General features: G+C 49.5%; 1 protein-coding gene across 1 annotated transcript in view; it reads right to left on the bottom strand.

Moving 5' to 3' along the window:
- ep400 (E1A binding protein p400) overlaps positions 1 to 12281 on the bottom strand; it is a 121662-nt gene that overhangs the window by 10158 nt on the left and 99223 nt on the right. Inside the window, exons 44-51 of the mRNA XM_033043077.1 lie at positions 11023 to 11071; positions 10831 to 10940; positions 9874 to 10078; positions 8446 to 8591; positions 7016 to 7129; positions 6292 to 6487; positions 3971 to 4128; positions 1907 to 2092 (exon numbers count right to left, since the gene is read on the bottom strand). Of these exons, the coding sequence (XP_032898968.1) occupies positions 1907 to 2092; positions 3971 to 4128; positions 6292 to 6487; positions 7016 to 7129; positions 8446 to 8591; positions 9874 to 10078; positions 10831 to 10940; positions 11023 to 11071 (1164 nt within the window). The remainder of the gene's footprint in view (positions 1 to 1906; positions 2093 to 3970; positions 4129 to 6291; positions 6488 to 7015; positions 7130 to 8445; positions 8592 to 9873; positions 10079 to 10830; positions 10941 to 11022; positions 11072 to 12281) is intronic.

Genomic DNA, 12281 nt, shown 5'->3' with positions numbered 1-12281 from the left:
TTCCGGGTCTCGACCCGAAACGTCACCTATTCCTTCGGGGTCGAGACCCGAAACGTCACCTTTTTCCATCGCTCCATCGATGCTGCCTCACCCGCTGAGTTTCTCCAGCATTTTTGTCGACCTTGGAAGAATTATTTAGTTTCCAGAGCAACAGGCGATGGAGGAGAGTGTAATCGTAAAAATAAATAAGAGGAAATGATGAGAAGACACAAGGGGGATAGGGAAAGAAGAAGTAGTCGTGGCTGGACAGAGCAAAATCTAAGCAGAGTGTCCACCGCACTCTGAAGAGAAGCAGTAAGAGTCAAATTCCACACTGCAGATCAGCAGAGGTAAGATGTGGAGGAAGGAACAGCAGATGGTGGTATACACCGAAGATAGACTCAAAATGCTGGAGTAACTCCAGACAATCTGAAGAAGGGTCTCCCATTCCTTCTCCCGTGAGATGCTGCCTGTCCCGCCGAGTTACTCCAGCATTTTGCGTCTATCTTTAGCAGCGGCAAGCACACAGAGTATAAACACGGCAGCGTTAAAACAATCTGCAGAGTTAAAGCTGCGTCACTTTCTAGGTTCAATGTGTGTCTGCACAAGTAAAAGCTCAGAGGCAGAGCTGTCCTTTCAACCATCTGAAACAGAGCACAGGCTGAGTTCTCCAGCGTCAGAACAAGTTCACAGTGATTATCAATACTCTCCCCGCTTCAACCAGAGTTGTGAATCTGTGGAATTCTCTGCCACAGAAGGCAGTGGAGGCCAATTCACTGGATGTTTTCAAGAGAGTTAGATTTAGTTCTTAGGGTTAACGGAATCAAGGGAAATGGGGAGAAAGCAGGAACGGGGTACTGATTGGGGATGATCAGCCATGATCATATTGAATGGCAGTGCTGGCTCGAAGGGCCGAATGGCCTACTCCTGCATCTAGTTTCTAACGAAGACGAGGAATGCCACTAGTTTAATGTAAATAATTATCACTAATTATGATGAGATTTTATCTGAAAATCTTTCGTTAAGAAGTGCCAGGACTTCAATGTCGCCTGTGGACACAAGGAACTGCAGATGCTGGTTTACACAAAAAAGGACACAGAGTGCTGGAGTAACTTAGCGGGTCAGGCAGCATCTGTGGAGAACATGGATAGGTGACGTTTCAGGTCGGTACCTTTTACAATAATGCAATAGTGTATAGGAAGGAACTGCAGATGCTGGTTTACAGGGAAGAAAGACACAAAAGTGCTGGAGTAACTCAGCGGGTCAGGCAGTATCACTGGAGAGGTATAGGTAACATTTCGAGTCGAGACCCTTCTTCAAATGGTCACGTTTACTAGAATGATTTAGGAATGAGCGGGTTAGCATATGATGAGCATTTGACAGCACTGGGCCTGTACTCGCTGGAGTTTAGAAGGTTGAGGGGGACCTCATTGAAACTTACAGAATAGTGAACTGCATAGATAGAGTTTCCATTGGTAGGAGAGTCTAGGACCAGAGGTTACAGCCTCACAATTAAAGGACGCTCTTTTAGAAAGGAGGCAAGGACGAACTTCTTTAGTCAGAGGGTGGTGAATCTGTGGAACTCATTGCCACAGACGGCTGTGGAGGCCAAGTCAGTGGATATTTTTAAGGCAGAGATAGACAAATTCTTGATTAAAACCGGTGTTAGGGTATGGGGAGAAGGCAGGAGAATGGGATTAGGAGGCAGAGATCATGATTGATTGGTGGAGTGGACTCGATGGGCCGAATGGCCTAATTCTACTAGAACGTGTCAACTTGTTTACTGATCAGATGATGGTGCATCTCCAGATATAGAAGCTCTCACACTGCCCAGTGGTGAACACAGATATATAAACTCTGACACACTGGCCAGGGGTGAAGCAGTCACACATTGTGTAACAGGGCGGCCTGGACTCTGTAACGTTACCTGGAGCTGTGCCTGCATCTGCTGTGGTCCTCCCTGCTTCTGGCTCTGAGCACTCAGGAACTGCGGCTTTATCCCTGACTGTAGCTGGTTGGTATTGTATGTCACCTTCTGCTGTTGTTGCTGCTGCTGCTGCTGCTGCACCGGTTGCTGCTGCTGCTGTGACTGCACAGTAACTTGCTGTGTTATCTGCAGTGGGGCGCAAACAACAGACGCACCTTAGAACGTATCTTACCCGCCCCCCCCCCTGCACCATAGCCTGATACGTGGGGACAAATCCCAACACTGCTCCGCGTGCAGTTTACAGGTTGCCGCTAACTACATCACTGAGACAGACACAAAAAGCTGCAGTCACTCAGCGGGACAGGCAGCATCTCTGGAGAGAAGGAATGGGTGACGTCTCGGCTCCAGACCCTTCTTCAGGGATACGAGAGATATTGTGAGAGATAAAGAACAACGAATAAAAGATATGCAAAAGGAAACAGGCCATTGTAAACGAGAGAGAGTGAGAGAGAGAGAGAGAGAGAGAGAGAGAGAGGGGGGGGGGAGAGAGAGAGAGAGAGAGAGAGAGAGAGAATGCCGGGGTTACTTGAGGTTAGAGAGAACAATATTCATACCACTGGGTTGTAAGCTGCCCGAGCGAAATATGAGATGCTGTTCTTCCAATTTGTGTTTAGCCTCTCACTGCCAATGGAGGAGCCTGGATGACCACAATCCCTTCCTTACAATGGAATGGCCATGGCATACAACTGGATCTCCACCCAAAGACCAACCAACGTGTAGTTGAGTTTAGAGATACAGCGCGGAAACAGGCCGCTCGCCCCAACCAGCGATCCCTGCACACTAACACTATCCTACACACTCAATATAATCAGTTTTATTCGTCTAGGGACAATTTACAAACTTTAGCAAACCCGCACGTCTTTGGAGTGTGGGATTAAACCGGACATCCCAGGGAAAGTTCAAAGTTCAAATGCATTTGTCACGTGTACCATCAGGTGCAGTGAAATGCAATTGACCATGCAGCGTGACAATTAAAAAAGGACACAATACCCAACACAGACATCCACCGCAGCATTCTTCACTGTGGTGGAAACCCACGCAGGTCACGGGGAGAACGTACAAACTCTGTACAGACAGCACCCGTGGTCAAGAGATCGAACCCGGGTCTCTACCGCTGCGCCACCGTGCCGCCCTAGTGTGATACATGGGGACCAATCCCAGCACCATGGCTCGCTCGCACAGGTTACATGCTGGTGCTGACTACAACACAAGCCTGGGCGGCCACAATCCCTTCACAAGCCAAGAGTGGGATCACCATCCCAACCCCCAACAAGGTATCCATCCTAGGTAGACAAAAATGCTGGAGAAACTCAGCGGGTGCAGCAGCATCTATGGAGCGAAGGAAATTGGCAACGTTTCGGGCCGAAACCCAAAGGAAATAGACAACGTTTCGGGTCGAAACCCGAAGGGTTTCGGGCCGAAACGTCGCCTATTTCCTTCGCTCCATAGATGCTGCTGCACCCGCTGAGTTTCTCCAGCATTTTTGTGTACCTTCGATTATCCAGCATCTGCAGTTCCTTCTTTAACAAGGTATCCATCCTATAACCCCACTCCTCCAACAATACCCACAACTGCACCTTAGAAGGAAAATAGGAAGTCAGACAACAGTCAACGAGGGAGTGGGTTGAGACAGAGCGATGGTGGGAGGGCTCAGAGAGAGGTTGAGTGTACGATTGTTCACTGGCTTTCTCTGGCCAGAGGCAGAGTCTCTCCGGCATTCCCACGCTTGGATTTCAAGATAGAAAAAAAACAGCTGGAGTAACTCAGCGGGTCAGGCAGCATCTGTGGAGAACATGGATAGGTGACTTTTGGGGTGGAGACCCTTCTTCCATATGTCTTCATGGACTAAATGGAGGGACACGGATCCTGTGCAGGCAGAGATTCATAGGTCTTGGCAGCATGTTCGGCACGGTGATAGTGGGCCGAAGGGCCTGCTCCTGGTGCTGTTCTCCGTCTAACGGTTTGAGAAGTTCACGCGGGGTTGCTGGAGGACATGCAGCCTACCTTCTGCTGCGCAGTGATTGCAGCAGCCTGCACGGATGCCTGTCCCTGCGACTGGCTGGCCTTCTGCTGCTGCTGCTGCTGCTTGAGCTTCAGAAACTGCTGCACTTGCATTTGTGATAAGTGTGACGGCATGGCAGCCTTCACCACCGTCTGCCCTCCTGCAGAGACAAGACAGTTCATTACCAGCGAGGAACACGTCAGCGCGGGCGCTGGGATCGAGCCAGTGCTTCAACCCGCTACACGTAATTATTCCCTCATTCACTTTGTGCAGGAAGGCACTGTAGATGCTGGTTTAAACCAAAGATAGACACAAAAAGCTGGAGTAACTCAGCAGGACAGGCAACACCAAAACATTGGTTCTGAATTACGCCTGCTTTTTGTGCCTGCCCTCATTCACAACTGTAATCCCTCCATGAAACTGGTGCGCTCCCATGCTGAGAAGTGAATTCTGCACTCTGCATCTTCCCCTTTGCTCTGCCTATTGTACTTGAGTTTGACTTGATAGTATTTATATGAATGATACTGTATTATCACGTGTACCTGGGGTACCTAGGTAGAGTGAAACGATGTGTTGTGCGTACACAAGTGTCATCACGAGTCGGTGCCAACAAAGTTACACACGTACCTGCCGCTGACGTGGCAGCGGGCCCATCTCAGTCATAGCAAGAGGAGTCGAGTATAGGAACTAAGAGGTCCTTCTGCAGTTGTACAGGGATCTAGTGAGACCACACCTGGAGTATTGTGTGCAGTTTTGGTCCCTGAATTTGAGGAAGGACATTCTTGCTTAAGGGAGTGCAGTGTAGGTTTACCAGGTTAAATCCCGGGATGGCGGGACTGTCATATGATGAGAGAATGGAGCGGCTGGGCTTGTATACTCTGGAACTTAGAATGAGAGGGGGTCTAATTGAAACATATAAGATTATTAAGGGTTTGGACACGCTGGAGGCAGGAAACATGTTCCCGATGTTGGGGGAGTCCAGAACCAGGGGCCACAGTTTAAGAATAAAGGGTAAGCCATTTAGAACGGAGACGAGAAAACACTTTTTCACCCTGAGAGTTGTGAGTCTGTGCAATTCTCTGCCTCAGAGGGTGGTGGAGGCCGGTTCTCTGGATACTTTCAAGAGAGAGTTGGATAGAGTTCTTTAAGATAGTGGAGTCAAGGGATATGGGGAGAAGGCAGGAACGGGGTACGGATTGGGGATGATCAGCCGTGAATGGCGATGCTGGCTCGAAGGGCCGAATGGCCTACTCCTGCACCTATTGTCTATTGTCATATGGCACAGACACAGCATTCGGGCCCAACTTGCCGATCCGAGCAGGGAGAAGGCCAGCTCTCGCAGAGTTGTATAATTGTTTGTTTATTGAGTGTGTGTGTATACACACACTCGACTCTTTTTATCCTCTCTCATTTATTATATTAATTTACAGTGTACTATGTTTACATATTGTGTTGTAGCTGCAGCAAGTAAGAATGTCATTGTTCTATCTGGGACACACGACAATAAAACACTCTTGATTCTTGCAACAGAAGCCGCCCAGGAGGCTGCGAAGCCTCGCGGATAGAACGCGGTGCGGCGGCAGATGGAAGGCGGTGCCGGTGGTCAAAGACGGGCCACGTGGGAGCCACCATGGGGGGGGGGGGGGGGGGGAAGAGAGGGAACAAAGGAGGGACCTGGTGAAGGGGGACCACCATGCGGGGGGGGGGGGGGGGTGGTGAAACAAAGGAGGGACCTGGTGAAGGGGGACCACCATGGGGGGGGGGGTGGTGAAACAAAGGGGGACCTGGTGCAGGATACGGTGTAACTTGGTGAGCAGCCTTTATGTTGCCACTATTTGCATACCGTGGGAATATAAGCAAAGAATATCACAGTAACAATCAAGTAGTTATCCATTCATTCCTTCCACCACTGGGACTCACCGACCACCACCCTCCCATGTATTTTATTCTCCTCACGTTCCCACCAACCTCCACTAGATTTTACCATCAGGAGCGATTAACTATGGCCAATTAACCTACCAAGTTGTAGACCTTTGGGCTTGTAGCCAGGAGACTGTGACGCGGACATTCCACACAGGCAGCTTTGAATGAATCTTACTGGAGCTGTGAGGTAGCAGCTCTACCAGCTGCACCACCACAAGTTATTGGCAAGTGTATTAAATTTGACTATTGATTAATACAGACCCTTCAGCTCATCGAGTCTATGCTGACCATCGATCGATCGATCACCCGTTCACACTATTCCCTCTATGCCAGAGGCAGAATTTCTCCGGCCATCACTCTGAACATGTCTTTAGATGAAGCAAGTGGAAGAGTCCATTACCTGTGGATCCTTTCTGCGGCTGTCCGATGGCCATGCTGATTCCCGCCACGGTGACAGGGAGCGTGGTCACACCGGAGGAGACGACTGCCGTGGGCACGGACACGACAGGCGGCTTAGTCAGCGTGACTTGAGCGGTGGCTGCAGGCTGTGCCTGAATCTGGCCTTGAGCTTGAACCTGTGACGTGGACACTCTGGCCTGGACGGGCAACACACACAGATAATCACAGGATTATTTCACAAAGCAAAGCCACGCAAACCTCACAAGTCCGTACCTCATAAGGAGGAGCACAATCAGGTCATTCGGCCCATCGAGTCTACTCCCCCATTCAATCACAGCTGATCTCCAGTCCCTTTCCCTCTCAAACCCATTCTCCTCCCTTCTCCCCGTATCCTTTCACACCCTAACTAATCAAGAAACTCCACTTACAAAGCACCCAATGACTTGGCCTCTACATCCGTCTGCGGCAATGAATTCCACAGATTCGCCAACCACACAGTTTGGATATACAGATATACGAAGGGAAACAGGCCCTTCGGCCCACCTAGTCCGTGCCGACCAGCGATCACCCTATACACTAACTAACACTATCCTACACACTAGCGACAATTTACTATTTTTACCAAGGCCTATTAACCTGCAGCGACACTACATGGTTCCATGTTAGAAGCACCCGCACATCTTGTTGAAGCAGTAACTATATTGACAGTGGGAAGTCCAACTTACAATGCGAGCTACAGGGAGATTGGTTACAGGACCAGTCAGGACACCACTCCTTTGTGTCACCTGTGCTAACTGCTGCTGCTGTTGCTGCTTCTGCTTCAGTTTTAGTAAATGATCCTAGCCAAAAGAAAATGATACAAGTCAGATAGTTCCACGCGTTTTCAATAAACGCATGCTGCTTAGTGAGAAATTCAAAGGTAGACACAAAAAGCTGGAGTAACTCAGTGGGACAGGCAGCATCTCTGGACAGAAGGAATGGGTGATGTATCGGGTCGAGACCCTTCTTCAGACTGATGTCAGGGGAGGGGGCGGGACAAAGATAGAATGTAGGCGGAGACAGTAAGACTGGTGGGAGAACTGGGAATGGGGAGGGGTTGGAAAGAGAAAGCAAGGGTTGCTTGAAGTTAGAGAAGTCAATGTTCATACCGCTGGGGTGTAAGCTGCACAAGTGAAATATGAGGTGCTGTTCCTCTAATTTGCGCTGGGCCTCACTCTGACAATGGAGGAGGCCCAGGACAGAAAGGTCAGTGTGGGAATGGGAGGGGGAGTTGAAGTGCTGGGTTGAAGTCATATCCTTGACGTGATAGATACAGGAAATGCAGCTCAACTGGGCATTTCCACTATTATTCCAGCAAAACAAGGAACTGCAGATGTTGGTTTACAAACAAAAAAGACACAAAATGCTGGAGTAACTCAGCGGGTCAGGTAGCATCTGTGGAGAACATGGATAGGTGACGTTTCACAGAGTGCTGGAGTAACTCAGCGGGTGCAGCAGCATCTATGGAGCTAAGGAAATAGGTAACGTTTCGGGCCGAAACCCTTCTGGGTTTCGGCCCGAAACGTTGCCTATTTCCAGAAGGGTTTCAGCCCGAAACGTTACCTATTTCCTTAACTCCATAGATGCTGCTGCACCATAACTCAGCGGGTCAGGCAGCATCTGTGGAGAACATGGATAGGTGACGTTTCACAGAGTGCTGGAGTAACTCAGTGGGTCAGGCAGCATCTGTGGAGAACATGGATAGGTGACGTTTCACAGAGTGCTGGAGTAACTCAGCGGGTCAGGCAGCATCTGTGGAGAACATGGATAGGTGACGTTTCACAGAGTGCTGGAGTAACTCAGCGGGTCAGGCAGCATCTGTGGAGAACATGGATAGGTGACGTTTCGGGTCGGGACTCTTCTTCAGACTGTTTGAAGCAGGGAGGAGGAAGCCGGAAGAGAGGAGGGGCAGGACAAATCATGGCAAGTGATGGGTTGATCAGCAAAAAGTTGGGCAAAGGCCAGAAAAGAAAAGGCAAAAAAAAAAGTGGGAGGAAAGGATAGAAGATGCCCGAAATGTGAAGCCAGAGGAAGGAATGTAGGTGGAAGGTTGTGAGGTGGGGGTGGGGGGGGGGGGAGATCACATTCTTACATGGAGCTGCGGGTTGAATCTTACCGGCAGCTTCTGCACCCCCTTCAGCTGAGCCGTGGCCTGAGACTGGGGCTGGATCTGTTGCACCTGCACGGGAGCAGTCTGCGGTTGTCTGAAGAGCTGGATCTGTGCTTGAGGAATGGGTTTCCCAGTGGTCCCAATGCCTGCAGCTGAAGAATAAAATCACTTCAGCAAACTCACGACGATCACTCTGGGCGGCATCACACACCAAACAAGTTTAAAACGGCTCGAACAATAAACGTACAAGACGGGATTGTTGGTATTGAAAGGCTTGGCGATCGTTTCACCCAACACCTCCGCTCGGTCCACATTGACCAACCTGACCTCCCGGTGGCTCAGCACTTCAACTCCCCCTCCCATTCCCAATCCGACCTTTCTGTCCTGGGTCTCCTCCTTGGCCAGAGTGAGCACCACCAGAAATTGGAGGAGCAGCACCTCATATTCCGCTTGGGCAGTCTGCACCCTAGTGGCATAAACATTGAATTCACCAATTTCCGGTAGCCTTTGCTGTCTCCCCCCTTCTCAGCTCTCCCTCAGCCCTTGGGCTCCTCCTCCTCTTCCTTTTTCCACCCCCCCCCCCCCCCCCCCCCCCCACATCAGTCTGAAGAAGGGTTTCGGCCCGAAACGTTGCCTATTTCCTTCGCTCCATAGATGCTGCTGCACCCGCTGAGTTTCTCCTGCACTTTTGTCTACCTGCTATATAAACAGATCTATACTGTACATGAATACAATCAAGTGCAAACTCAAGTCCAATAGGTAGAACAGAGGGGAAGATACAGAGTGCAGAATATAGTTCTCAGCATTGTAGCGCATCAGTTCCACAAACAAAGTCCAATGTCCACAATGGGGTAGAGGTGAATCGGACAGGACCCTAGCTTGTGGAAGGGCCGTTCAGAAGGGTGGTAAGTAGCACCCTTACAATAGACAATAGGCGCAGGAGTAGACCATTCGGCCCTTCGAGTCAGCGCCGCCATTCAATGTGATCATGGCTGATCATCCCCAATCAGTACCCTGTTCCTGCCTTCTCCCCATATCCCCTGACTCTGCTATCTTTAAGAGCCCTATCTAGCTCTCTCTTGAAAGTATCCAGAGAACTGGCCTCCACCGCCCTCTGAGGCAGAGAATTGCACAGACTCGCAACTCTCTGTGAGAAAAAGTGTTTCCTCATCTCCGTTCTAAATGGCCGACCCCATATCCTTAAACCGTGGCCCCTGGTTCTGGACTCCCCAACATCGGGAACATGTTTCCTGCCTCTAGCGTGTCCAAACCCTTAATAATCTAATATGTTTCAATGAGATCCCCTCTCATCCTTCTAAACTCCAGCGTATATAAGCCACAGAAGTGCCGTAGTCGGCGTACCTGGGGTACACAAGCTGCAGAAGTATACAAGTATACCGTATATAAGCCACAGAAGTGCCGTAGTCGGCGTACCTGGGGTGACCTGTGTGACCAGCGACCTGGTCTGGCTCTGCACCGGCGTCAGGTTGGTAGACACCACTGCCGCGGCTGTTACCGGGGCCATTGCGGCACGAACCCCCTGGTTGTTGCCGATGGCCACCACCTCTGTGGTAGCAGCGGATGCAGCTGTCGTCCTTTGCTGTGCATGCACGACCTGGGCTGGGCCGCCACCTGCCGACTGGAAATCAAAGTCAGATACATCAATAGAAGAAAAAAACCTGTCAACACGGCAGGAGTAGAGAGAGTAAACATACCCAGAGTAGGGGAATCAAGAACCAGAGGATTAGGTTTAAGGTGAGAGGGGAAAGATTTAATAGGACAACTTTTTCCCGCAGAGAGTGGTAGGTGTATGGCACGAGCTGCTAGAGGAGGTAGTTGAGGCAAGATTTAAAAGACATTTCGAGAGGTACGTGGATAGGAAAGGTCGCTGACCAACGATCACCTGTTCATTAGTTCTATCCCACACGTCAGGGATAATTTACAGAAGCCAATTAACCTACATTCCCGCACGGATTTGGAATGTGGGAGGAACCGGAGAAAACCCAAGCGGCGGTCACAGGAAGAACGTGCAAACTCTATACAGACAGCAAACTGTAGTCAGGATGGAAGCGAGGTCTGTGGCGCTGTGAGGCAGCAGCTCTATCATGGTAGGTTGCTCAGTGTAGGCTGAAATATTTACCGCAAGTCGCCACGTGGAGATGTTAGCCAATATTGATCAGATGTAATCGATGTCATTGATCAGACGTAATCGATGTCATTGATCAGATGTAATCGATGTCATTGATCAGATGTAATCGAGAAACTTGACCAGAAAAGGGGCTGCACTCTCACAAAGTGACACTACACTGAGCATTTTAGTTTTAATGTTTGCGTTGTACTCGAGTACATTTAAGAATGAAGTGTGGAATAGCTAGGTGTTGATGCACTTACGGTTAGGGTCCCAGGGATAACCTGCTGGGTGAGCCGTTTGTTAATGGGCTGGAAGGTACTCTGCTGGCCCCCTGCTGCTGTGTTCGCAATGGTACTGCCTCCGACTGTGGCTGGAAAAGCAACGGGAAGCCATGAGAGTGGAGCTACTACGCCAGGTTTGCCCAACATACTCCTCACAAAGCAGCTACTTACCCGTCTGGATATTGGGTGTACCGGGGGCTGTTTTGATAGCTCCAGCCTGCTTCAAAGCACAAAAGGAAATTATTTTTAGTGACATAACGAAGTACGGTAGAAATACGAATCCATGGTTTAGGGCGGCTGGGTGGTGCAGCGGTAGAGTTGCTGCCTCACAGCGCCAGAGACCCAGGTTCTAGCATGACTCTGGCTGATGTCTGTATGTTCTGCCTGTGACCTGCGTGGGTTTTCTCCGGGTTCTCTGGTTTCATCCCACATTCCACAGACATACTGGTTTGTAGGTTAATTTGCTTCAGTAAAAACTGTAAATTGTCCCTAGCGTGTAGTATAGTGTGGGTGTCGATCGCTGGTCGGCGTGGACTTGGTGGGCCGAAGGGCCTGTTTCCGTGCTGTATCTCTAAAGTTTCTACTTAGGCAACACAACATTCATTTTTACTGGACCTAAAGGAAAACTAATCTGCAATATTTTATTCCCTTTCAGACTGTAAAAGATAGTCAACAGAGTACTTTGAACTGCATTCCGTTTTGTAATACACAAATTATGGTGACAATTTCCACGTAACGTGATAATGTTGTCAATTAAGGAATAAATATCAGACAGGATAATGGGAATAACTCCACTGTTCTACATTAATACAATGTCATGCAATCTATCGTCACTACCTGGGGCAAAAACAATTAGCATCTCATCTGAACGAACGACCGACGGCACCTATGACAATGGAAGTGATTCATTTACAATGATTAAAATATGCAGCATAGAAACAGGCCCTCTGGCCCGCCCAGCCCACGCTGATCATCGATCACCCGTTCGTTCACACTAGTTCTATGTTAGCCCACTTTCCCATCCGCTCCCCGCACACTAGGGGCAATGTACCTACAAACCCACACGTCTTTGGGATGTGGGAGGAAACCGGAGCACCCTGTGGAAACCCACACGATCATGGGGAGAACGTGCGCATCTATAGCGAGCTGTGGAAGTCGGGAACACGCTGCGTCAGAGAACATTGTAGGTAAAGTGGAAGGGAAATTAATAAATATTTTAAAAAGAGATTGGTAGACAAAAATGCTGGAGAAACTCAGCGGGTGAGGCAGCATCTATGGAACGAAGGAATAGGTGACGTTTCGGGTCAAGACCCTTCTTCAGACTGGCAGACATCAGTCTGAAGAAGGGCCTTGACCCGAAACGTCGCTTATTCCTTCGCTCCATAGATGCCGCTTCACCCGCTGAGTTTCTTCAGCATTTTTGTTTACCT

The sequence above is a fragment of the Amblyraja radiata genome, chromosome 25 (genome assembly GCF_010909765.2).
Source record: "Amblyraja radiata isolate CabotCenter1 chromosome 25, sAmbRad1.1.pri, whole genome shotgun sequence".
NCBI classification, from domain to species: domain Eukaryota; kingdom Metazoa; phylum Chordata; class Chondrichthyes; order Rajiformes; family Rajidae; genus Amblyraja; species Amblyraja radiata.
Note: the sequence above shows the minus strand (reverse complement) of the source record. Positions and strands in the feature narration are given on the sequence as shown.